Source organism: Paralichthys olivaceus, chromosome 2 (genome assembly GCF_024713975.1).
Source record: "Paralichthys olivaceus isolate ysfri-2021 chromosome 2, ASM2471397v2, whole genome shotgun sequence".
NCBI classification, from domain to species: Eukaryota; Metazoa; Chordata; class Actinopteri; order Pleuronectiformes; family Paralichthyidae; genus Paralichthys; species Paralichthys olivaceus.
The window spans coordinates 7699879-7724729 of NC_091094.1; the positions used below are offsets into that span (position 1 = coordinate 7699879).

A 24851-nucleotide genomic window follows, 5' to 3' on the forward strand; every position below is an offset into this window, starting at 1 on the left:
TGAAAATACAACAAAACTATTAAAGCTATTACTTGAGTTATCAGCCTACTATTAAATTGTCTATATGGCAAAATACTCTAATGAGCATGCTCACTCTTCTGCCAGCTGCTAGTGATTACACCTGGGTTTAAACCTACTTTGCTGCTAGCCTTCGTCATCACTATATCCTACAGTCGTATGTGGATTACAGTACATGTTCAGATACTCTGCCCTCCACGTTTCTCCATCCTTCCTCCCCACCCCCCCCTGCCTCACTGCCACCTGGCCCTGCCTCTGAGCCTGCTGGCTGACCAGATGCACCCTGAATGGAGCCGGCCTGCGCGGAGACAGGAGGGGAGATAGAGGTTATTATGGGTGAGTATTCAGTCCAATGTCGTTTTTGACAACTCACGGCAATTAAAGTAACCCACCTTAATCCTTCTGGTGATTACATACAAGCAATTACTTATCACTTTAGTGTGGATTTCACCTGTGGTTCAAGAGGGCAGAATTGAGTCATTGCATCATTGCCTTCTAATGAACTGTTTGTGTTTATCCAACTGCATTTGCTTGCACGGCCAAGTCTTGCACGTTGAGCGTGTTCTCTCAGTTGTCAGCTGCTTTATAGAAAACAGATTAATGTCTTATTTACCGCAGATGCAGAACGAACTCAGCAGCGTCCTCTGCAATTTCAAGAAGTACGGGAATAATGGGCGGGAGTGAATAAAGCAAGCGGGCTCGCTGGGCTCCATTATCTTAACCTGTATTGTCTCCGGTGGCACCACTTGTGCGAGAGGCCGGGCATAAATCACACAACGATTTAAGTTTAACTCAGTGAAGAGGAGCGCAAGAGGACGAGAGAGGAGAAGAAGCGGAGAAGAATAAGTCATTCATGCTTCTTAAGTGCACCCCAATGGGTTGGCTGGCTGGAGATGCAGGTCTGAGCCGGCCGCGTTAAGGAGCTGAGACAATGGAGGGCATCAATGAAAGAGCCCGGACGAGGGGGGGGTGGATGGTATAAAAACATTTCGAAAAAGAGGGGGGATCCCCACTTCTCTTGGTGGGGGCGGGGGGGAGGTTGCAATGGAACCCCCCCTCTCTCACACACACATACATACATACACACACACTTTGTCTCCTTTGGCACGGCCCCTTGTTTAGCCTTTAGGTGCCAAAGCAATTAGTTATGTTAATTGCAGGGTCCATTGCCGGTGAATGCAGGTTGAATAGAGCCAGTCAGCAGTGGATGGTTGGCCAGGATCCACAGGGGATGGGGGGGGGATGGTTGGTGGGGGATGATGGGTAGTTGTGACGTCACTGGAGCACCCGGCCCGTGAAAACAGAGGGGGAGGACGGTGTGTGGGAAAAGAGGGGAGGAGCTAGAGGCGAGGAAGGAGAGACAGACTGATAGAGTGGGAGAGAGAGTCAGAGCCTGGGAGATTGAGCACGAGAGAGGATGCGAAGAGAGAGAGAGAGAAAGAGAAAGAGCGTCACAGGAAATTAATGCAACAGAGGAGGCAGATTAGAAGAGAAAGTAAGAAGAAGAGAGTGAGTGTGTGTTCTGGTCTGCTCGGTGATCTGTCTCCATCTGGGTGCCATCTGCGTCTCTGGCTCTGGCCTCCGCCGCACTGGAGCTCACATATGTGGGAATGCAAACACATGCCTGACATATGAAGGCGTGGATTCAGAGAGAGAGAGACACACACACAACGAGGAAAAAGGATAAGAGAGCAACAGCACGAGCCTGCAGCTGACTTTCTCCACGGACCCAGGAGTGGACTCTGCTAGAGAGGAGGTAGGAAGAGACTGAAAACTGCACAACATATTTATCTCCATGTTTTGAGTCCGTTTCCACTGAGGCATGTTTGTGCACAGCGTGTGTGTCTGTGTGTGTGTTCCAGCCTAATTCTGTACTGTACAGATGGTGCCTCATCCTTTCCTCTTTATCTCTTCATCTTTTCATCCTCGTCCACTGAGGTATAGGAAGGAGGGATGAATGTGTGCGTCTGTGCTTCTGTGCCCACAGAACTTCTGCTGCCATATGGACAAAGCACTGATTGTTGTTGGGACTTCAGTGTGTTGTGTTGATGCTCAGTCGTTTTAATGTTCTTTGGAAGTTTTGAAAGACAAAGGCTCTGGAGTCAGTTTTCTTGGGTGTCATTGAGAAGTTGTTTGGGTTGGAGGAATTGTTTCCCAGGGCTGCTGTGTGGGGATCATCCAGAATCTCCCCCTTTTCTGTCTGTTTCTTATAACAGTTCACCTTAACATGTGAACTTTTCATGTTCGGCCTCATGTGGGAACATCAGGAGTTCACTTTCCGCTTAAGTTTCTTGGCAATCGAACATCTCAGAGATTTCAAAAATGCCTTCACCACAATTTTGCTGGTGGAAAAAGAGCAGTAAAACTCCCCCTTTCAAAACAGAGCCCTTCATTCTTAGATTAGATTTTTTGTCTCAGACAGATACGCACAGAAAAGGGGGATAACATGAAAACAACAAGGAAACATGTTGATTCTCCTCCTAATCAACAAAAGATACAAAAGTCAAATTATACATAATTGGTTAAATTCTCTAACTAATACAATTCATTTAATGCGAGGGCTGATTTTTATCAAACAATCATAATTTTCCCATTGACGCCACATTTGCTTCCACCAGTGGAAAGTAGGAGAAATCTACTCGGAATTGTTTCCCATGTGTAAAAAAAATAAAATAGCTTCCCTAACCAGAAAATAAACCCAGCAACGTGATCAGCTGTAATTGAAACAGATAGTAATCTGGTTTTTTTTCCACATGGTAAGCAGAGCAGAAGAAAGTAGGTAAAGTAGACGTGTGCATCTGCCGTACAGACATATGGGAAGAGGAGGGAAACTGCTGCGTCTGTCTTTCATGCTGTGCCTACATGTTGCACAACACTGACATCAGTGGGAATCCAGAACCCAACTGAGGGCAAATGTCACATTGTCGCACGAGTGACTCGAGCGACTCCACCTTTTCGTTGGCCGTCTGCCTTAAAGGAGAAAATGTGTTTATGTGTGGAGGACGTGGAGGGAGGAGGTGTGTGTGTGTGTGTGTGTGTGCAGTAGAAGCAGACAGAGAAAAGGCAGAGAGACCTGGCTAGTGTCAAGCCAGGCCAGGCCGGTCCATCAGGGAGATAGGAGCGTCTAACTGTCGGCTGCACAGTCTCAAACCAGAGACCCCTGTCTGCTCCGCTGGAGACTGTCACACTCCTGACAGCAGCCACTGTTCTCTGTCTGTGTGAGCCTGTGTGTTTGCTCTACTGTTTGTGGAAAGATCGAGGACGTGATGTTTCAAATCTCTCTATTCACAAATTTCACTTCCATTCATTCTCCGGTTTTCAATCACGTACTTGGTAAGCGTGTGGTTGTGTCTGGGGGGGAGGGAGTGTGTGTCAGTGTGTGTGAACCAGGTGTCTTGCAGACATTGTGTCTGCTGTAGTACAAGGTTACTTGTCTTAATAACTTTCTGTGGCTTTTTTCTGTTTGACCTCAATCCCAGCTGCGAGATTCTCTGCTCAAAGTGTGGTAAGAAATAGAGTGAGACCACCATGACCCTTGCTCACTATTATCAGAAGAATTCATCCTCCGTCTTCAACACGCACACACACTCTCACACACACACACGCACACACAGAATAGAGCAGCTGCTTCAAGAGTATGATGCAGGAAGTACTCTATTAGTTCCAGTTGTGAGGACTGTGATCAGGCCCCAGGGGTTCAGTGCGTGTGTGAGTGTCTGGACATGAAAGGGTTCGGTCATTTACTCAACAGAAACCGCTCAGTCACTACAAGTAGCACTCTGAAAGATTGTTTCATCATGGGGGACGTCTGCTGACTATGTAAATAGCCCTGTGTGTGTGTGTGTTGGTGAGCGTACAGACAGATCTGTGTCACTGAGCGTCGCCACCTGCACCCCCCCCCCCTCCCGTTGCAACCTCATTGACACTGTGTGGGAGCCTCTCTCCTTGTGCCAAGTGCACGAGTCAGAGGTCTTTTGCGGGGGTCCACTGACCCTTCGCTGCCCTGAGAGAGCCGCTCGCTGACCCAAGACAAGACCTTTATTTACGGGGCTGGTGTGGTCTGACGGGGAGGAGTACCGGCACATGCTTAAGAGGCTGTAAAATGATCATGACTTAAGTCTTTGAATGGATCAATTCAAGCTATAGATTGGGATCAACTGGCTGCAAATCTAAAGAAGTCATAAATTAGATAGACTCTAATAGATTTTATAATGAGGGGCATTGGTTCAAAAATATGGAAAGTTGAAAATGTTTAAGGTGAGAGAAAGCTGGATTATTTGTGGGGTTGATAACAGCAGTGAGACATAAGCTCCAGTGTGTTTAGCTGCTTTCAGACAAGCGCTGAACTCCACAGATGGATTTTCACCAGGGGACGTTAATGTTCGAACACAAAGTTTCACCACGAGCGAGTGGGGGGGGGGGTGCAAAATTAAAACACAAAGAAGGAAAACAAATGTGTCTCTGTGGGAAAAAGCAGAAACATGAAGAAGACAATGACAAAGATGTCAAGAGAGTTTGAGGTGATAAGAGCAGACACCAGTTAAATCATGTGATCTCTGCAGTGGAGTCCTCCTGCCTCTTGCTGCACCCGGCTGCTCCACCTCTCCCCTGAATAACGCATGTGTGACGTTGTGCATGTGTGAAAGGAGATTTTACCCCCAAGTCATGTCTGGAAACGGCTTATGTAGATTAGAAAATCTAAATCTGTGCAGTGCTGATTCTCAGTGTTTTCAGCAAAACCACCTCTCTGGTTATTTAGGTAATTTAAATGTTAATATCCCTAATTTTGTGTAACAGAGCCTAAAAGCTACATTTTCCAATGCTCGATCAAGGCGCCGCAGACAGAGGAAAAACATTGACAGTTTGTGAACCTCTGGGAAATCACTAAGCAACATGATGCATTTACACTTGTGTAACTTTCCTGGAAACCTTATTTCCAGCGCTAAGCCCTGAAAAGTAAGAGCTGATACTGAGACAGAGACATAGAAAAGTAAAAATCCTGTGCTCGGGTTGTTAGGTGTGTGGGTGGATAAGAAATGGGTGGTGCTGCCCCTCTCTGTGAATTGTCTGTCTTAGTCATTATTTTCTCTCTTTCTCTTCGTTCCCTTTCCCTCGGCCTCCTTCTGAGAGAGCCCTGAAAAATCACTGCATTTTCACAAACAAAAGCGAATGCCCACTCTCATTTGCTTTACTGAGAATAAAAACCTTTATTTTTTTGGGAGTTGACACGCATTCACACACCGACAAGTGGAGCTATACTGAAAAGTATGTCACCGACAAGACGCCTTGGACATATATGAAGAATACACCGTGTTCTTAAACATATCTGCGGTCGACCCCTCTCATCAAAACACACCTCTGCCCACACACTCCCAACCGCACACTCATCCTCCGCTATCTCTGCCTCATTCTCCTCATTGTTCTGAGCACAGCTGGCCTCTTTGTTTTTCTTATCTGTCTCTCTGTGCTCTTCTGGGATAAACTTGTGCGCAGCTTCGTTTGTGGACCATTCTTACTTTTCACGGTCTCCCCAAACCCCCAGGGAAACACAATGGTCTTATGTCCCAGTTTGGAGAAAGGATAATGTCTTTTCTATAATTACAATACACCAAGTATTAGCAGAGCCTGGCCGATTTACCATTTGGCCATAAAACCGGCCAGATATGAGCCTTTTCACAGACATATTGGAATTGCTGTTTATGTTTTCCAGTGTGGAAACTTTTATTTTTCAGAGTGAACAGTGCAGAAAAGATGTTCATGTATGTTTACATTAAAATGATGTATTATTCTCTTTATGTAGTTGTATGTTATCAATCATTTCTTTAAACTATGGCAGATAGATAGATAGGTATCAGATTAGTTTTACTCCCATCCCCCATGTGTTACACAACAATGACAGAAGAAATTACTTAATATCAAATTTCAGTCTAATGACGATATCAACTAACAACTTGTTTACATCCATCAATTAAAATTTGAGTAAACTCACGTTCTTCATTGTAAGTTAGTATAAATGTCAGTAACTGAAGATAAACATAAAAGCCCACTGAGTCATTGTGAAGAACGTCTGAGTCAAGTGTAATGTGAATGTCTTCTGAGGGGCTCAGGGCGATCGCAACATCTGGTTGGACCCGAGCCGAGGCCGGTCGGCTGTTGAGGCCTCCGACACCTGGTCCGAAACAGGCCGGCTGTAATGTTCACTTTGTTTTCCAGCTCGTATTTAATTTAATGGACGACTGTAACTTTCTAGTTAATGGCGAGTTTCGTTTTTGAGACATACAAACGCAGACAAACACAATTTTTCCTGGCTGCAGTTGAGGGTCTGGGTTTATAACGTATAGGAGCCACAGAGTCTAAATCCTCCAGACAGACACAGTGATATACATCAGTGTTAGTCAGGGGAGCCGTATAAGTCTGTTCTGACATGCATGGGAAAAAGAAAATAAAGACAACTCGACATAATTTTAATGGTCATGCATCCTTAAATACGAGAGCGGATTGTTTTTCACGTGGCGTTTTTGGCTTTAAAGAATTATGAGGCTCATGATGATTGATGGGCAGACTAACCAATTTGTTACGGAGAGGTGAGAAGGGTTGTAACCAGATAGGCAGATAATCTACTGGCCTCGGAGAGTGAGAGCTGGTGTGAGAGAGTTCGGTAAGTGTGTGTGTGTGTGTCATTCACAGCTTTTGTGGTGGAAAGTCGGGATTGACGGATTCGAATCGTCCCGGTTATGTCACAGTTGTTATTTGTGTGGGTGGGTGTGCACATGTGGCTCGGGGCGGCCATTTCACAGGTGTGTGTGTCTGTGTGTGTGTGTGTTACTTCAGGGATAAATGTCCTCTCTCCGCTCAGCCGATGACAAACCTAGCACCTGGTAAACGGGGCCAACACACACACTTACACATGATGACACATCCACTTCCAGCTCTATCCCCCGTGACCCAGATGTGTGTGATGCAAGCGTGTGTGTTCACGGTTTGTGCCACTCTGAATAACACACACTCATTTGACCCAATGACAGGAAAAAACACAATACAAACAATTGTCCCACCCTTTACGCTACCTGCACCAAGAAGGTTATATCTTCGTCTGCATTTGTTTGTATGTTACCAGGATTACACAAAAACTCCTGGAAGGATTACTGCAAAACTTTCTGGAAGGGTGCGATATGTGTCAGAGAAGAACCCATTAAATTTCGGTGTGGCTCAGTATTAAGGGGGTGGATCAAAGGATTAGTTTTCACTTTCATTTTGCTAACATTTTCTTTGATTTCTCTGAGGAGAATTTGTGGATCTTAATGAAGAAAAAAAAGTTTAGGGAACTGATATCTATGAGTGTGTGAAACTTGATGCAGCCTGACTGAATGTAAAGGAGACTGTTGGGTGGTATGCTCTTTACTAGTTTGCCATTTCGTTTGTGGGTCATGAAGTATGTCATTGGATTTTTAACAGCAGTATGATTATGGTTCTTTACGTGATGATTTTCATCGCAGTTACAGTTTGTGCGTTCCCTCCCTGTACCCAAGACGTGGACGTTTTTAAGATGCTTGTAACCTAAAGTTGTCAATTCAGAAAGTTTCAAGACATTTCAGGCACTGGCGTCATTTAAAAGTTTCTGTTTCTGCAAGTTCTGAAAGGTTTGTTCGTTTCTAACTCCAAAATTAAACGGGTGATGCTGTTTTGATGTGTTTTTAAGGTCACAAACTTCTCATCAGTTTATTCCCCCTTCGGTCCGACCTCATGTACACGTGGACACTGTTCGTTCTCTCCCTCTGTCCAGTCTCTGCCAGACGTCCTCTCCCTCCTCTGCTCCCAGCTTCACATCACTGTGCCTCTTTTTACTGCTCATTCTCAGTTTTTTATGGACACCGTCTGTCTGCCTTGCCGTCCCCTCATCGTTTTCTCTCTCTCCCTTTGCCACTAAGTACAATTCCATCCCTGGGTCCCACTTTTTTTTCATCACTATGTGGCATGCTGGATTACAGCAGTGTTTTTCTAATCATCCCACTGAGCCACAAGGTTATGTGGGGGCTTTTCTCTTCATCACTCCGTCTCGGGGAAATGTGAGGAGTTCACCCTCGCAACACATCTGTGATTCTTCACATGTGCGCCTGGAAGTCACATACATGTTTTCTGTTTTTCTTTCTTTTCACCTTCCCTCACCTCCGTTTCTGTTTTTGCCAATTTCTCCGCCTCCTCCTCCAAACTTGTCTCCGTCTCTCCCCACCTTTTTTGCCCTCTCCTTGTATACATCTTTCTCCCACTCTCCCCCCTTTACTGTCAACCTTGCCACCTCCCCATCCCTCCCCTCCCTAGCAGAGTGTTGATATTGGGTTTTGTCCAAATAGTCTACAGGGCTGTAAGGTGGTAATGAGAGCCAAGAAAAACAGCCTGGCTCTGAGTCGGACAACCAGCCTTGTCTTTCTGATGAAACCAAATGAAAACAGTATTTTCTATCCTTGTTATTCCTTCCCTCCCATCCTCCATCCCTCTCTGCATCCCTCGTTCTCCACCTCTGGCGCCTCTAATTTGCAGACTAATTTCTTATTCCCATGGGTGCTTGTTTAAAGGTTTCTACAAAGTTGTTTCTGTGATAATTGATACGCAACTTTTCGGCCCTAGAGGACAAATAATAAGGTCAAAATAAAATTAGATGTGATTCTCATCATTATTCACCTATAGATTTATTTTAAATGACTTGTCTTAATAATGTACATCTGTAAAATGAGGCCTTTGGTTAAACTGTATGAACCAGTTTACTTTAATCTGTGTCACAAATCGTATCTGATGACAGCTCAAGTGGAAGAGAGGCGACTGTGCTGTGGCAACAGTGGATGAGGCGTCGACCCCCAGAGAGCAATAACGCAAATTAAGCTGATTGAAATTAGCAGAGGGGACACGAGTTTCCTGATTTACGGGAATCTGACACCATCCGCACTCTCTTAAATACTCAAGTCCTTGAATCTGTTGTGTGGCTGTAGGGTTTTTACAGCAACCTGACACAGACTCACAGAGGCCGAGCGCTGTTGAATTATCTGCTTGTGTGTGTGTGTGTGTGTGTGTGTGTGTGTGTGTGTGTGTGTGTGTGTGTGTGTGTGTGTGTGTGTGTGTGTGTGTGTGTGTGTGTGTGTGTGTGTGTGTGTGTGTGTGTGTGTGTGTGGAGGTCAGAAGGGAGAGCAGGATGGAGGAACAGATGTGTGCTGTATTGTGGTGGTGTGTGTGGACCGACGGGGACCAGGTGCAGCCTTTGTCTCCTCGGCATTTAAGTCCACTCGCTTGCATTCAGCCGCCTCGTGCCTCCCCTACGACCCCCCTCTCCTTCTTCCCCCTCTCCTTGGAGGGACGGCAGAGAAGTGTGTGTGTGTGTGTGTGGAGGAGGGGGCAGCCTTGGCTTAGCGGAGGAGGCTCCAGCAGTCCCTTCTGCCCCCCCCTCCTCCCTCACAGGTGACTGTTGGAGGTCCCAGCTGGCCAGCTCTTGGCCGATTAGATCCATATGGTACAGGAGGGGGAGGAGGAGGAGGAGCACCCATCAGTTGCATGGGTGCTAAGGGGCCTGTTAGCTTGTCCCTTTTTTGCCCTCAGCTTCAAGTCAAGTCCTCTGTCCCCAAATATTCATTTTCTTACAAACATCTGCGATCGTTTTAGTGATGTCTCATTTCTTTTCCTGTCGTTTTCTGTTCAAATGTTATTGTGTTATTTGTGTTAAATGTTTATTTTATGTGGGCGCTCTATTGATTATTGCACATTGGTTTCAGAAGGCTCCAAAGGATAATTATTTTACAATTCTTAGAAATAGCTTTCACCTACACAGTGTTGCCAGGTGTACGATTATTGTCGTATTTGTACGATAATTATCGTCTGTACAATGTACAATCAATTATGCTTGATATTCGATAATTAATTAATTAATTAGTTATGTCTGAGTTCCTGGATTAATACTGGTTTTGGACAGAAGGCTAAATTAGCATAAATTCTTTCTTTGGCCAAACATCCCATATCATTATCTTTTTAACTAAGTGTTAAAAAGATAGTAAACAGGTATTTTACCAAATATAGAAATCAAGCTGTTTTACAGGTTGATTCATTCAACATGTCTGTGTTAGGAACCCACATATTTGTAGCATTGCACATGACATGAATTATCTTTTCGCTCACTGATAAATTAGTCCAGTCTGCGTCACATCTTCTCTCACCTCATCTACAATAACAGGACAGCGATAGCAGCGCAGCTACAACACACTTGCCTCATGACTCAAAGCTTTAGACCTTTAAACTTCAGAGCTAAAGCACGAGCTTAAAAAACCTGAACACTGAGCACATTTATTACACATCAAGTGTAATTTATCTGTGCTGCCATCCTAATTTTACTTGATCTAAACGAATGTCCTCTGCATTTTATTTTGCCGTAATGTCGTCTCATGTTTTCATTATTTAATGATTGCGCTCGGACACATTGTCGCAGGATTATGACGTACAACAACAACGTTGGCCAGAATCCAAAAGAAAAAATTTAAAGATATATTTTGCACTTAGTATTTATACTTTAAAGTTATAAAAAAACATGTTGAAATAAACTTGTTACTGCACTGCTCTGCTTCTATTTACATTCAAACAACAGATCGGGCTGTTCCTGCTGTTCCTGCTGCTCTCGCTCCTCTTGTCTCTCCGCCTTTAGCGCAATGCATGATGGTATATATTGCTCGGTTAGTGACCATCAGTTGTACACTACTTTCCATGAATCATTGTGGGAAACAAAAAGTGCACCATTAAGGGTATGAAAAATGTCACTAGACATTTAGACACCACGACAAACTCACTATATCGTAATTAGTTTTTGGATGCAGCCTCTGTCTCTATTTCTTTGCATCACCTCCAGAGGCCGAGGCCGAGGCAATTAAAGGCAGCTGAATGTTTGAATGCAGACGAGACACCTGAGCTGAACAAACAAGGAACACCTGGTTAGCAACAACCGCCATCACCACAGACACACTCTACTTTTCCATCCCGGCAATAACAACTGCCGCAGAAAGCAAATAAATCGATCCGAGAAATGTACGATGCTGTAAAAATTAATATCTTATTAGATGTTAGAGACGAGACGACGGGGAGAAGATCAGCTCAGAACGGTATGAGAACATGGAAGTTTGTGTTTTAGATTCAGTGTGATGATCTGCTCACAGTTTCATCCCCTTTGCTTCAAAGTGTTGTGTACATGCATTGTGACATTTGCATGTAATCCTGTGGATGAGCGGTCAGGAGCTTTGTGTGCCTTCCCTTTGTTCCATTAGAGCCAAGATGACAGGTGGCATTTAGACCAGACAAACAGCCCACATCCTCCTCCAAGACAATATTCACCTGAGTTAACATCAGACCACTTTGTGCACACTGTATGTGTGTGTGTGTTTTGTGGCTGTGGTGACAGCTGCCTCCTCTGACAGTCCTGTGACTACATACAGTGGACTCAGGTGCTCGCAAGCCAGATGAAGTCATCCGGGTATGTGCGCTGTCTTAATTGACGAGCAGAGGCAATTCTCTCCGGGCTGTCAGCACTGTATGCACACACACCTGATGTCTCCTGTTATGGCCATTACCTCAGACGAGGCAAACGACAGACCGGCCTGCATCTTAAGGTTGCTTGGATGCAGCTGCAACCTAATTTCTCGGCTCCATGCAGAAATCGATGCACGAGCGTGTGACTGTCGTGGTTGTTTTTATTCTGCGGCCTGTCTGTCAAACACAATAGGTCCACAAGCGTCTTTTTAAAAAAAAAAAGGAAAAAAAAAAAGAAGCTTTATCAGGATGACAGGCGATTTGGACAGAAAACTCATGTTCGCTGCTGGTGACAAACTGTTGATGATGTGTCAACAAAAGAACTTGTGAATACATAGCACAAACCGAATACCCCAGTCCGAGATCTTGTGTATATATGAAGTTGTTTACATGGTAACAGTGTTGACACTGAGGCCATATGCCCCGTTGATTCTGTTATTGAGATGTCAGTCTAATTTCCTGGCCATACGGTCGGAGTGTGTAGATCTTTGATACGTGTGTGTGTGTGCGCGCTGCAGGCTGCTTCCTGCGGTGCACTGGCAGACTGTGTGTGTGGTGGGCATGATGATCCAAATGTCTGCATAGATCCCTGCTTCCTGCCCCCCATGTCGGTGAACAGGTGGAGCGATGGCAGGCAGGCGACAGGGCTGAGAAAGAATGAGAGGGAGAGAGATGGGGGGAAAAAATGGACGGAAGAAGCAGTTGAAGCTGTCACAGACTTGACAGATGAGTCGTATAGACACACTCTCAGAAATAGGGAGATTCCGTGTCAAGTTATCTGCAGATGATCACATATGTGGGTCAATTAACTTTTAACTGAATTCATAATGCTTTGCTTTCTGTATGTTTATTTATTTTGACATATTCTTAAAATGTTTCTATCCACTTAACAGGCGTTGTTCCTTTCTTTTCAATTCTCCTGCGTTACCTACCGACGGCTTAAACTCCCATCTTAAGTCTTTATAAACTGGGTCCCTGTGGCTCAAGGCCATGCAGAGTTCATAGCTGTGAAAAAGATATACAGGGTGCCATTGAAGCCAAAGCCTTAAAGCCATGAAACCACATTTAAAAAGCTGCTCTCTGTTGACCCATGACCTGCGAGACCATGCTTGTCTATTAATCGTTGGTTCTTAGAAAAGTCTGATCCACTCTAAATGGAGACGGGACCCGGCCTTCATGGGTCTCCGGGAGACAAAGGCGGCTTCTGATCCCACATATCGCTCACCACCCCCCCATCACACTTTCTTCAGACCCCTTATCTGGTGGTCTCATTCAGCGGCAAAAGCATATTGAGAAGTTGCGTTTAACATTCAAAAGCTTCGCCGATCTTGTTAGTAAAGCGTGAAATAGCCCCGTCCCTTTCTCTCCTGTGTCCCCGCCTGCATTTTGTGGGGGGCTCAAAGAGGCGGCATTCTTCTCCCCTCACAATAGGCTCCTTCAGCATTTCTTCTGTTATTGATCTGAATGGTTTGAGAGTGAGGGGCTAAACTTTAGACATCTGGCTCATTGATGGGTCGGGCAGGGGGGGGCGCAGGGTATTGGATGCCCTGGCTGTATGTGTTGTATGATGTGAAGTGGTTAAGGGGGGGGGGGTTTCTTTTGTGACTATAGACCTATTGCTTTTGCATTGATTTTCTTTAACCAGTGAGCTGATGAGGAAAGTTAAAGTGGTCGTATTTATTTACTTATTTGACACTTTAATGAGTTGATGAAAAAAAGTCATATGTATTTAAAACCCTTGTTTGTGCTGTTTGCTCCATATATACAGAATTGTGCAGCAGTACATTGTGCATGGCAACTCTGGATATGTTGTGTTTCTGTAATGAAAATGTGGTTTTGATTTTCGTCCACTGCCGTGTTCGCAGGACTTTTTTTTTTCTTTTTGCTCTGGTTTTCGACCCTCAGCTGACCTCTCTTCGTCTTCTTCTCTTTCTGCAGAGAGTAGAGAGAAGAAGAGCCCTGCCATGCCCGGTTCTCCTGTGGATGCTAAGACTCATTCCAGATCAGCCCCCAGCAGCAGCACCAGCTCCACGATGCCTCCCCTGCCCTCTGTCAACCCCAGCGGCCCTCGACCGGCCTCTTTTTCCACAACAGCATGTAAGGGTTCATTCCTAATTCCTAGTTTGTACAGCAAAAGCTTAAACTATTTTTTTGTATATTTTTAATAGATCATGGTTTTTCTTCTCTCCCTGATTTTTCCCGTCTTAATTTCACCTTTAATCCCCAGTGACCAACGGGAATCATCATTCCCCGCCAACCTTGAACGCAGTGCCATCGCCGCCGCAGCGCTATAGCAACGGACCATCCTCCTCATCGTCCTCATCGCTAGCAAACCAGCAGCTGCCCGCCACCTGTGGGGCTCGCCAGCTGAGCAAGCTGAAACGTTTCCTGACCACGCTGCAGCAGTTTGGCAACGACATCTCCCCCGAGATCGGAGACAGCGTCCGGAGCCTAGTGCTGGCCCTCGTGGTGAGTCCTTTGTTATCATGTGAAAGATGAACAGATGAAGCCGTATGTTGTAAAAAAAAAAAACCCAACATGATCACTTTCTCATTATGACTTGACACCATTTTTTAAAAATATGATTTTGTAATTAATTAATTTAAAATGTCACTTTCCTTATCTCTTAGAATTCAACAGTTACCATTGAAGAGTTTCACTCACGACTTCAGGAGGCCACCAACTTCCCCTTGCGGCCTTTCGTCATTCCTTTTCTCAAGGTAAACTCACCTCCATCCTCTTTCCCTTCTTCCTATAAACCATACAACCTATGTGACTGTAGCATCAGCCTCTCGTTTCTCAGCCGCACGATTAATGACAGAATAACAAGTGATAAACAGACGGTCCTTGACATCAACATACCCATCATCCAGCATGATCTGAATGATCCACAGCCAATCACATTACAGCTTGTGAGTCATGGTGATGGAAATGTAATAGATTCATTAACACTATATTACGATGTTTCCAGGATACATGGCAGAGGTCTATAAATACGCCTCTGTGTAGGTTTCCTAATTGAATAAACTGCCTTTCAGCGGTTCAAAGTAGCTATTAAGATTTGCATGTTGACTTGACAGGCAACAGATGAGTGTGTGTGTGTTAAACTGCCTCTTGAGCCTCTTTTGTAACCAGTGAAGTCTGCAAGTGTATACTTTTAAGGAGCCCCCTTCAGTAAAGCAGCCCATAAATCTTGAGCGAGTCGTACCGCTGTAACTTCAAGCAGTTGAAATCTGCTCTTTTTCCACACTTACCTCTTACTCACCTTTGGAGCCCCTCCAGCTGTCTGTCTGCGAGCGCTGAGACAAGAAACCTCTGTTCCCCCTCCTTCTACTAATTTATTACAAGGGGGGGCGGGCAGGGTCCGCACGACTTAATTCCAACTCCTGGGAGAAGTCTCAAGAAAGAGGGAAAGAGGGGAGGAACGGACAGATGGACAAAGTCAAGGAGTGAGTTAGCGGAGGAGAAAGAGAGGGAAAGAGAAGCGAGTGAGAAGGAGAGAGGGAAAAGTGGGAACTCGGAAGTGTGAAACATGCCTATAAAGTGTTCCCTTCCCTTTTTTATGGGTTGCAGTGTGTGCCATATGGAGCCGCTGTCCCGTTAAAAGAGCATTCAGCTGCCAAGGCGCCACCGATCTAGCATCCAGCATTTGCCTCGCTGAACCCCAGAGAGCCCTCTGCCGAGCTGACACACAGCACATGTGTCCGCTGTCTGGGGCCCCAGGGAAAGAAAGGAGGTAGAGGAGCATGGGAGACGGGGAGAAGAGGACGATAGAGAAGAAATAGCGTCGTTAGGATGAAGTTCAAGAGAAGCTGTGCTTAGTCATAGAAATCAGTAAAGATCAGATTAGATGGGAATGGGGTCTAAGTTTACAGAAGATGATAGCTGGAAGTGCTGTGTGAGGAGAAGAGGTCAGAGTCACAAAACAAGAACGTGATGGTTATTTAGAAGAGAAGAGGGAGTGAGGAAGTTGGATAATTGCAAACACACCGGAGTCTGTTCCTAATTAAGGAAGTCCAGGGAACAAAAGTGAGATGGAAAGATACGAAAGAGACAGTCACAGATGAGTATGAAAAAAAGAAAAAACTGAGTAAGGAATGAGAGGGGGGGAGTGGAGCCTGTGAAGCATTTGTTTTGAAATGTTTTTGAGCCACAGTAACGTCCTGCACATCTTTACTGTGGCCGACGGATCGCGCTCAGCACTCGTGCCTGCGTGCCACGAGTTAGTCGCCAGCCTCAGCAGCAGTTTAGAGAACTCAGCCTTTTTCATTTGAGCGAGGGAAACCACAGCCACCATGGAGGCAGCCACAGAACAACACCCAGACTCACACTGAGCCCAACAGCCAGACCTCAAGGAGTCAGTACCCCCCCCTCCCCTCCCCTCCCTAACTCCTGTCCACGCCAAGTATCTTCCCCACGGGGCTGACTTTACTCTGTGGTTCGTCTCTGTAGCATAGTCCTGCTCTGTCTTCTCTAGAGTTTCAAACTACAAGACTGCATGGTACAATAATGCTTCTCCACACTGTTGAGATTATTTTGCAAATTTAAATTGAACCTGGCAGTTTTTTCCTCTCTGTTGCTAGGCAAACCTACCCCTGCTGCAGAGGGAGCTGCTCCACTGTGCACGGGCAGCCAAGCAAACCCCAGCCCAGTACCTGTCCCAGCACGAGCACCTCCTGCTCAGCACCACTCTCGCCTCCTCTCCGGACTCCTCCGAGCTGCTGATGGAGCCTCATGATGCAGCTACCAAGAGACACAGCCCCAGCAGGTGAAATTAAAGCTCAAAAAGCGCCTCTGTTGAGATGTGCTCTGTGTAGACGTACATTAACACGTTTTTATTTGGTTTTCAGGGCGAAAGAGAACGGTTTCCACGAGCGTCCACCCGTACCCATGGAACCTGCCGCAAAACGGATTTGCACCATCAGCCCTGCTCCCCGACACAGCCCCGCCCACCCGCTGCCCCTCAACTCCCAGCTTCACCCGACGCCTCCACCCCTGCAGCACTACGCCCTGGACGACATCGCAGCGCCACACATCCTCCACCGGGAGCACAGCCAGCGCTTGCTGGAGATCCGGGAGCTCAAAGACAGACCCAGACTTCCTGGTACGTGATACAAACCCACAGTTATTCCTTTCACATTATTGCTGATGACGCGAAGTGTTGAGGAGTCTTAAGCCTCTTTTATCACTGATCCCACGATATTGCCTTTAACCAGACACACCCACAAGCTGGCAATTTCCTTAAACACAACATCTGCAGCTTCTGTACCACCAGGCTGGCTCCAATCAATACAGCTCTGCAAATACCTCCGCTGCCGGCATCGAGGAGGAGCAACACAGCCCCCATCCCAGTGGGCGAACATTAATACTATCAAAACAAACTATAGGTTATAGACTTTCATACATCCCAGTGGACATAACATTAGTTATCAACTCATGCCAACTAATTATTGGAGGAATCCACCAACCACATAAACATAAACAGTCATGTACACTAATCTGTTTCTGTGAGTGCAAGTGGCTGGTAAAGACATTTAGAAAATAAATGGCTGCATTGAAACAAACACACACATCATATTCTGTGTGTGATAACGGGTGGTCTCTGTGTTTGTGCAGCCACCCCCATATGTCTCTGGAGTCCACGTGTGTATAAACAGTGCCATACTGTCCAGGCAGCGAGGGTTGGATCTACTCTGGTGTATATCTACCCCCCATTTGGGGCTTGTCAGCACACAGTGGAAACAGCAGTAGCTCACAGACCCAGGCTCACACACACACACACACACACACACACACACATACACACACATAAAGACACATACCTTGATATGTTCATGGTGGAGGTGCAGTGTTTACGAGGTCTTAGTCCCTTGTCTGACAGCCTCCCGCCCGCCTGCCGCCACTTAACTCATAGGCACGCGCACGCACCCCTGCACACACACACACTCACACACACACGCACACACACATACACACACATAAACACAGTCAGTCCACATGGCTTTGAACTGATGAACACTGATGAGAACCAGGAGTAGGGAAGAGGTTAAGGGGAAGGCTAGTGTGTGTGAGTCATTATACTCTTCAGCAGGCCTAGTGTGCATGTGGCCTCTTGTTGGCTGGTTCCCTCTCAGTTTAAAGAGATCATGGTTTGTGTGCGTGCATGCTACTGCAATGACTTCGGATCAGGCTGTGTATCAACATGTTCTGGGGCTACATAAGCATAATCTTGCGTGTGCAAACTATTATTACTGTTAAATGTACAATTAAATATTGCTTAAGTCATAGCATTGTGTAATAGCTGAACTGAAATCAGATGTGTGTGTGTCTCTGTGTGTATGTTGTGTGTTGTGTGTGTGTGTGTGGTTAGTGGTTGCAATGGTCCACATTGAGTGTCAGACCGGCTGGTTGTGTTTAGAAGTGGAGCCACTCCACTCAGCCTGAGTGTCTCCCTACTGGAATGCTGTGAGCTCCAGGAGGGGAGGTGCTAGGGGAGAAGTTTTGGGAGTGTGTGTGTATGTGTGTGTGGCTGACAGCTGACTTCCAGATGTGTTCAGGCTCTGGGAGCTGGGGGTCTGTTTTGCATCACAGGCGTCTCTTTTTCTCCTCCACTCGACCTTTCTCTCTCCCAATCCCTCAGTCCACCTCACATCTTTTGTCTTTTATTCTTTGCTCCTCATTTACTTTACGTCATTTCTGTCATTTTTAACGCAAGGCAGTGTTGCCTTTTACTTTAAACTCATGTTACTCCTGTCACATATAATTTGTGGTGAAATGAAGAAGTTAGAGAGTCACACACCTTTTGCAACAAATATTAATGACACTGACCTGTGGTTTATCGTGTGTTTCAATTAGGAACTAACGGGGGTTACCGTGAAGAGCCAGTGGACCACAGACTGACAGACAGAGAGTGGGCTGATGAATGGAGGCATCTGGACCATGTAAGTCTGCAGACATGTACATGACTGCTAATGGGTTGAGATACTGAAGGAATGTAAAATGTAATTAGTTTTGCTGCATTCCCCAAAAGTTGTATTTTCTCACAACCCTTTAGATCTAAAGGTCAACTGGATATTTATTTATTTTTGCTAATCTGGTTTATTAATAAATGGAATTAAGGGTTAATAGGGTTATTTTTCTACAGTGTTTGTGCTGCAAGATCCATTGTGATGTTATCATCTCTATAAAAGTTAGATAGCATGAACACAGCTGCCTCCAGTTTGTGATTCTTCAATAAACAGAAAAAGACTCAGCCAATAACTTATTGTGTCCTCAGGTGTTGAACTGCATTGTGGACATGGTGGAAAAGACACGGAGGTCAGTGAGCGTGCTCAGACGGTGCCAGGAGTCAGATCGCGAGGAGCTCAACTACTGGAGGCGGCGCTCGAGCGAGCAGGAGGACCCACGCAAAGGAGGCTCGGGCTCCACTCCCTTCTCCAAGACGCACAGTCCCCACTCTGCCGAGTCAGGTGTGTAGAGCTATACTTTGAAATGATGCAGTAAACTGCTGCAGAAACTAATAATTTAGTTGATTTTACTTGAGAATATTGCTTCATGAGTCAGGATGAAGCCAAATCTCTGGAAACCAGTTAGTTGAAAAGACTAAAAGGGTCAGAAACATGTTATTTAGCCCATACATTGTTTTTTTAGTGAGTGTAGATAAACATTAGAGCGAGGGGACATGTTAATACTCAAGTCTGTTACGTGATCCAAACATCTTGTGTATTCTGACTGATTTGGACACTAAGGTCAACATACATGTTGCTGCAAGGCCTCACATCTATGTAGCTCTCCATACACCGTCTAGTGGCCATTAGTAGAAATGCACCTAGGTCACATTGTTAGTAAGTCCTCCCACAGTTTGTCCCCCAGTCTGCTGTGTACTGGCAGTGTTCTCTCTGACTGCCAGCCTCACTGTCCCCCTGCTGGTCCATAGTCACAGACTAGTGCCAGGACAGGCCTCGGCCATATCGGCCACAGAAGGGCTGTCCTGCCGTCCTGCAGGCTCAGAGACCCAGAACGGGCTGACTCGCCAGAGCACCATCTGGGCCCCCAGCCGGTAAGCCCGCCTGCCCGCCTGCCTGGGCTCGAGCGGAGAAAGACTGCAGTGGGGGTGTATGCAGGCTTGGTTGATAGAAAAGAAAAGAGAGAACGCGGTGGTGAGACGGAGGATATAAGAAACGAGGAGATGAGCCAGCGACACAGCAATGAACTGAGATGCAGGGAGAGAGAGATTGGAGGGAAGAGACAGAATGTTGACACAGCTTGTTGGTCCGCATATCCCTCCAAGCCAAACACATTCCTTTCTAAAGTTGTCAGATCTCAGATCAGTCCAAGAGTCTGATAATCAACTACTTTACTGGTTCTGGGGCCTGGATGTGCAGACTTGTTTGCATCGAAGACAAAATAAAAGAGTTGATTACAGAGCCTGGCTGTTTGGCCTTTCTTTCTTTGTCAGCACCCGTTTCCTTTGTTGAGCCGTCAGTCACAAACTGAACTACTATTTCAACAATTAATCATCTTAATATCCCTGTAAGCCCTGACAGGTGCTAATCCCTTCTGTCTCTGCTTTTCTGCAGACTCCCAGCGTGACTTTGCACCACGGCCAGGCTCAGCATACGTTACAGATGAGATCTGGAGGAAAGCTGGTAAGAAAAACCTTAAAATAAAAATTTTAATAACTGAACGAAATGCTGCTCGGTTTTGTTGGACTTTAAGATTATCACAATTTATTTAAGGAGACAGAGTGTCTGTTTTTACTGATGGAATTCAAACAAGGTGAGCTAACACAAGATATTTAAACAAGTGAACTAACTGTAAATATTTGTCTTCCCTGTTGCGTAGAAGAGGCGGTGAACGAGGTGAAGCGTCAGGCCATGGACGAGGTTCAGAAAGCTGTTGCTGAGGCCGAACAGAAAGCTTTTGAGATGATTGCGACAGAAAGGGCAAAGATGGATAAGACTCTGGCGGAGGCGAAGAAGAAGGCTCAAGAGGACGCCATCAATGTGATCAACGAACAGGAGGACTCCAGTGAGGTGAGCACAGATGGAGGTTATGGAGCTGCATGAAAGAGGGACACTCAAAAGCACAAATGTACACAGATGTGATTATATTTGCTGCCATAGACAAGTCGACAATTATAAATTGTTTGCGTTAACAATGAATAACATGACTACATCATGACAACAAGCCCCTTTAAATTAAATCAAGGTGCACCAAATTAAACACACTCATAAAAGCCACTCCGCTAAATGCTGTGCCTGATCAAGATCCATAAATTATTCCCCGGGAAATTGGTAAAAATGTAAAAAGAAAACATTTTTTGCAATGTTAAGAAATTGAAAATAAAAAAATCCTGACTCTTTGACCCCACGAGTCCAAATCTCATCCTTCCAAGTTTTATGGAAATCCGTTCAGTAGTTTTTATATAATCCTGCTGACAAATTGAAAAACAAAACCTTCCAGGCGGACGGAAATATCACTCAGACCTTCAGCGCCACAAAGGGTTTCCCTGCCTCTTAGCCCATTCTTTTGGTTTTCTTTCTTGCAACTTTCATCTGCGCTGTTATTTCCACATGCAGGAGGCTAAGTTCCTCTAACACCCTCTGTTTGCCGTTTGTCCAGCACGGAGCAGCAGAGTAAATGGCTCGTTAGCAACTAGCTTTTGAATGCAGATGAGCATTTACCAACTAATAAGAGATATTTCCCTCAAGAGTTAGTGGAGATCAGACATGGCTCAAACTGAATGCTAATGTTGCTACATACATCTGCTGCCAACACCAACTTTCCTTTAAGTGTGTCTGTGTGGTATTTAGCTTTGCTGCACTGCCCTCAAGTGGCAGGAGAAATAGTAAATACAAGTTTAACGAATTTTGCGTCTGTGTGTCATTCCATGCATGGAGACCTTACATCCTTGTGAGAACTCACACTTGTCCCTCATGTCCTCCTCAGTGTTGCTGGAACTGTGGCCGGAAAGCGAGTGAAACGTGCAGCGGCTGCAACGCTGCTCGTTACTGCGGCTCCTTCTGCCAGCACAAAGACTGGGAGAGGCACCACCTCATCTGCAGCCCAGGACTTCAGGCTCAACCCAAATCAGTTTCTGCCATTACAGCAAGCAGGGTGGCCGCAGCAGCAGCGGCAGCCAGGGGATCCCCTGCAGGCCTGGCCGGGGTTAAGGCCTCCGACAGCATGCCTTCGGTCTCCAGTCCTGGTGGCGAGAAGGCCTTGGTTGCTTCTCGCTCCTCCACCCCCTCCACCCCTGCCTCAGGCCCCGAGGCAAACGGACATTAGAAGGCGAAGGACAGCAGTGGTTAACTCTTCACCTATCCTCTTCCTCAACAGGGAGGAATTGAATCAGCACAATGTGGGAGCTACATGTGGGTTAAGTTAGGATAACAGATTTCTCATCATAATCGTTGGCAGATAAAACAGGACAGATTATGGATGACTGTTGTGAGTGCTATGTCAACTGGGACGCAGGCGTTGGCAAAGGACAGACGGACTCGTCTCAAACGCATCCATTGGAAAACAGATCCTCCCCCAACAGATGGAGACGTGTTCGTCTTGGTCCAAAACCCCAAATCTTGGACGTGTGAGAGGATGGAAAAACTGTCGATAGATCTTACTTTATCTCTGGCTGCACGGAGGAAGTCATGAAAGGAGACAAGACAGAGAAAACAGTAGAGACGCCTCCCCTCAGCTGATATTCTCACATTGTTGTGTATAGATTTTAATATAGGGAGGTGGTGGAGTTCAATGTAAACAGTTTAATAGTACCAGCCATAAAGCATCTGTCCTCCTCCTGCAGGAAAAACCTACGTTAGACGACATAAGACCGTCTCTGCAGCTTTTCTGTACACATAAATATTTGCTCGCCAGGTTTTGTTATGTTCGTGTCAAATGGTTGTGCCGTCAGTGATTATTGTAAATCATACGATTCTGTTCCGTGAAAGCAATATTAAAAAACGAAGTGTTCGGGTATCACAAGCTGTTTCTGCATCACCAAAGTTTCCAGTCACTAAAGAGAGCGTCGTTGTCATTGCCTGTAGATGCCTTCGTGAACAACAGATAATTATACACATGTTCAATGAGCTGAAGTGGGACCTGTCTGCTTTTTTTCATTTCTCATCACCGGACCTTGTCACATAGGTACAGGTGACGGTGGTTTTTGTGGATTCAGGACAGAAACACCCAGTTTGGACTTTGTTCTTGTTGCAGTTTCATTTTGGCACTTGTTCACGTCATCGGTCGTGTACGACGGGCAGACGTCGCCGCAAATCCTCCGCCGCCGCAATGTTTCATCAGAAATGTGTAAAGACAACAGTCGCTGGTGTTGCATTGCTGCAGTGCAGGGTGTAGAGCGGCGACTCTGTCCCACAGAGAATCTCAGGAGCTAAACTGTATGTGTATGTACAGATCATTCTTTGTTTTATTTTCTTTTGACACAGTTAGACTAAAGTCAAACGTTTAGTGCAGAGCTTTGATGTATCGTATTCTACTGTTACAGCTGAGACGTTGTTCTGGTTTTTCGTTCGGTGTAAGATGACTTTGTAAAGAATATTATGAGAGAATGCCTTTATTTTGTGAGCCACGATTTTCCCCCTTCGTCCTTCAAACACGTTTCTTTTGTTTTGAGGCATAACTTCATATGAAAACAAAGCTATCACGACATGAAGTATGAAATAAAGAAATAGAATGGTTTCAGAATGGCTTTCTTTTGTTCTGTGACTGTACTCAGAAGATGTGGGGAAGTGAAGGTCATCTCATTGATCTGTTCATCCTTTAACTGTCGCAGGAGCCGGCCCCAACTGACAATGGAGAAGAGGCGGGGTACAACCGGGACAGATCAGGGCTGACATACAAAAACAAACAACCATTCACACCTACAGAGAACATAGTCTCCAGCTAACCTAAGCCCCAATCCTCACGTGTTTTGACTGTGGGAGGAAGCTGGATTACCTGGAGAAAACTCACACAGACACAGAGAACATGCAAACTTCACACAGAAAGCTGGAATTCAAACAGGGAGCTGTGTTTCCTGTATGTCTATAACCACTGCACCAGTTTAAAATAACACATGTTTATTTATATAGAATGACATATTGTCTCTTACATTTAATTAATATGCATACTATGTAAAGTGATGTATTTGGAGACAATCGTCTTACATACTAACATCAGTATATTTCATTCTTTCACTATCACTGTATCGTGTTGCAGAATGTCTCTCAGTAGAGCTCATACCTCTGCCAAGGCCACAGTCTCCTTTTGAAACCACATTCACTAGATCTGCATTTTTAATTAGTTTTGCCTCAACTTGCACACACAGATATCAGTCCACAAAAATGATGAAAAACTCAATGTCAAAGAAATAATTCCTGGATCTGCACCAAATTTAATGATCTTCCTTGATTGATACCACATCCTTCCAGCCTAGCTTTTTTTTTTTAAATCCTGCTTACAAACAAACAAACCAACAAACAATTAGACAGGATTGAAAACAACCTTGTTGGTGGAGGTAATGCTATAAATTCAGTTAAATGAACTAACTGAACCTAAAGCAGAGACAGTGTTTTGGGTGGTGCACTTACTGTTGCATTAATTAGAGCTGAGAGAATATTTCCTCTTCCTGATGTATAAAAGAAGCCATTTCTTTAACTTGTCATTTTCTACAGGAATCTGAGTATTTTCAGACATTTGGGTTATTTGTGTTCAGCTTGGCCTCTTAAGGTTTTGAAATAAATGAGTGCAGCACAAATATCACTTTGTTTGAAGCCATACCACAGAAAATCAGATACTTCCATTGCTTCTTCAAATCGAATCTTTTGAAAATGTTCTTCGAAACACTAAACAAAGAAAACAAATGTCTTTTCAGCAAACATGTTCCACAGTGAAACCGTAGGTTTGTGGCTCTCCTCACGATGAGCTTCTCTTTGCATCCTCTTTGTCTCCTTGATGTCGTGAATCATGCAGCGACTCTTGATAAAATATGCAAGAGGCGTCTTTGAATTCAGGTGCGAAGTAATGAGGAAGCTCTTGGCAAGATTGAATTATTCTGAAGTGGGTGGAAATCCCATCATGTATAATTCAAAATGTTTTCCAGCCCTGAAATTGATCAGTATTCAAGTCAGTTCACAGCGAAGGTATTTATTAAAGAGAACAGTGGTTGTGGAAGATAAGTGACCCCAACAGTTACTTTAGTCATCGCTGGGATTTTACATCAAAGACGCAAAAACTTGAATTCAATCAAAAGCCAGCAGGCCTCGGAAAAGTGTAATATA

General features: G+C 45.2%; 1 protein-coding gene across 2 annotated transcripts; it reads left to right on the forward strand.

The window, feature by feature from the left end:
• Positions 1–1406: 1406 nt before the first annotated feature.
• On the forward strand, positions 1407–23277 carry cbfa2t2 (CBFA2/RUNX1 partner transcriptional co-repressor 2). 2 transcript variants are annotated; one of them, XM_069533946.1, is made up of 11 exons: positions 1407–1774; positions 13510–13668; positions 13799–14040; positions 14202–14291; positions 16155–16339; positions 16422–16675; positions 18427–18512; positions 18848–19040; positions 20151–20219; positions 20416–20606; positions 21523–23277. In XM_069533946.1, the coding sequence occupies exons 2-11, from the start codon at positions 13536–13538 to the stop codon at positions 21859–21861; spliced, it is 1782 nt and encodes a 593-aa protein (XP_069390047.1). In that variant the 5' UTR covers positions 1407–1774; positions 13510–13535; the 3' UTR covers positions 21862–23277. The 2 variants fall into 2 exon arrangements, with proteins under 2 accessions (XP_069390047.1, XP_019965611.2); XM_020110052.2 differs by lacking the exon at positions 1407–1774 and adding an exon at positions 10971–11147 and having other exon boundaries at positions 21523–22550.
• Positions 23278–24851: the final 1574 nt, after the last annotated feature.

Bases quoted from the DNA above. Each gene is read 5' to 3' on its own strand.
- cbfa2t2 (XM_020110052.2), top strand. From the start codon at position 11,072: ATGTACGATGCTGTAAAAATTAATATCTTATTAGATGTTAGAGACGAG. The intron at 11,148-13,509 runs GTATGAGAACAT...CTCTTTCTGCAG, and splicing joins GAGAAGATCAGCTCAGAACG to AGAGTAGAGAGAAGAAGAGC. The intron at 14,292-16,154 runs GTAAACTCACCT...CTCTGTTGCTAG, and splicing joins TCGTCATTCCTTTTCTCAAG to GCAAACCTACCCCTGCTGCA.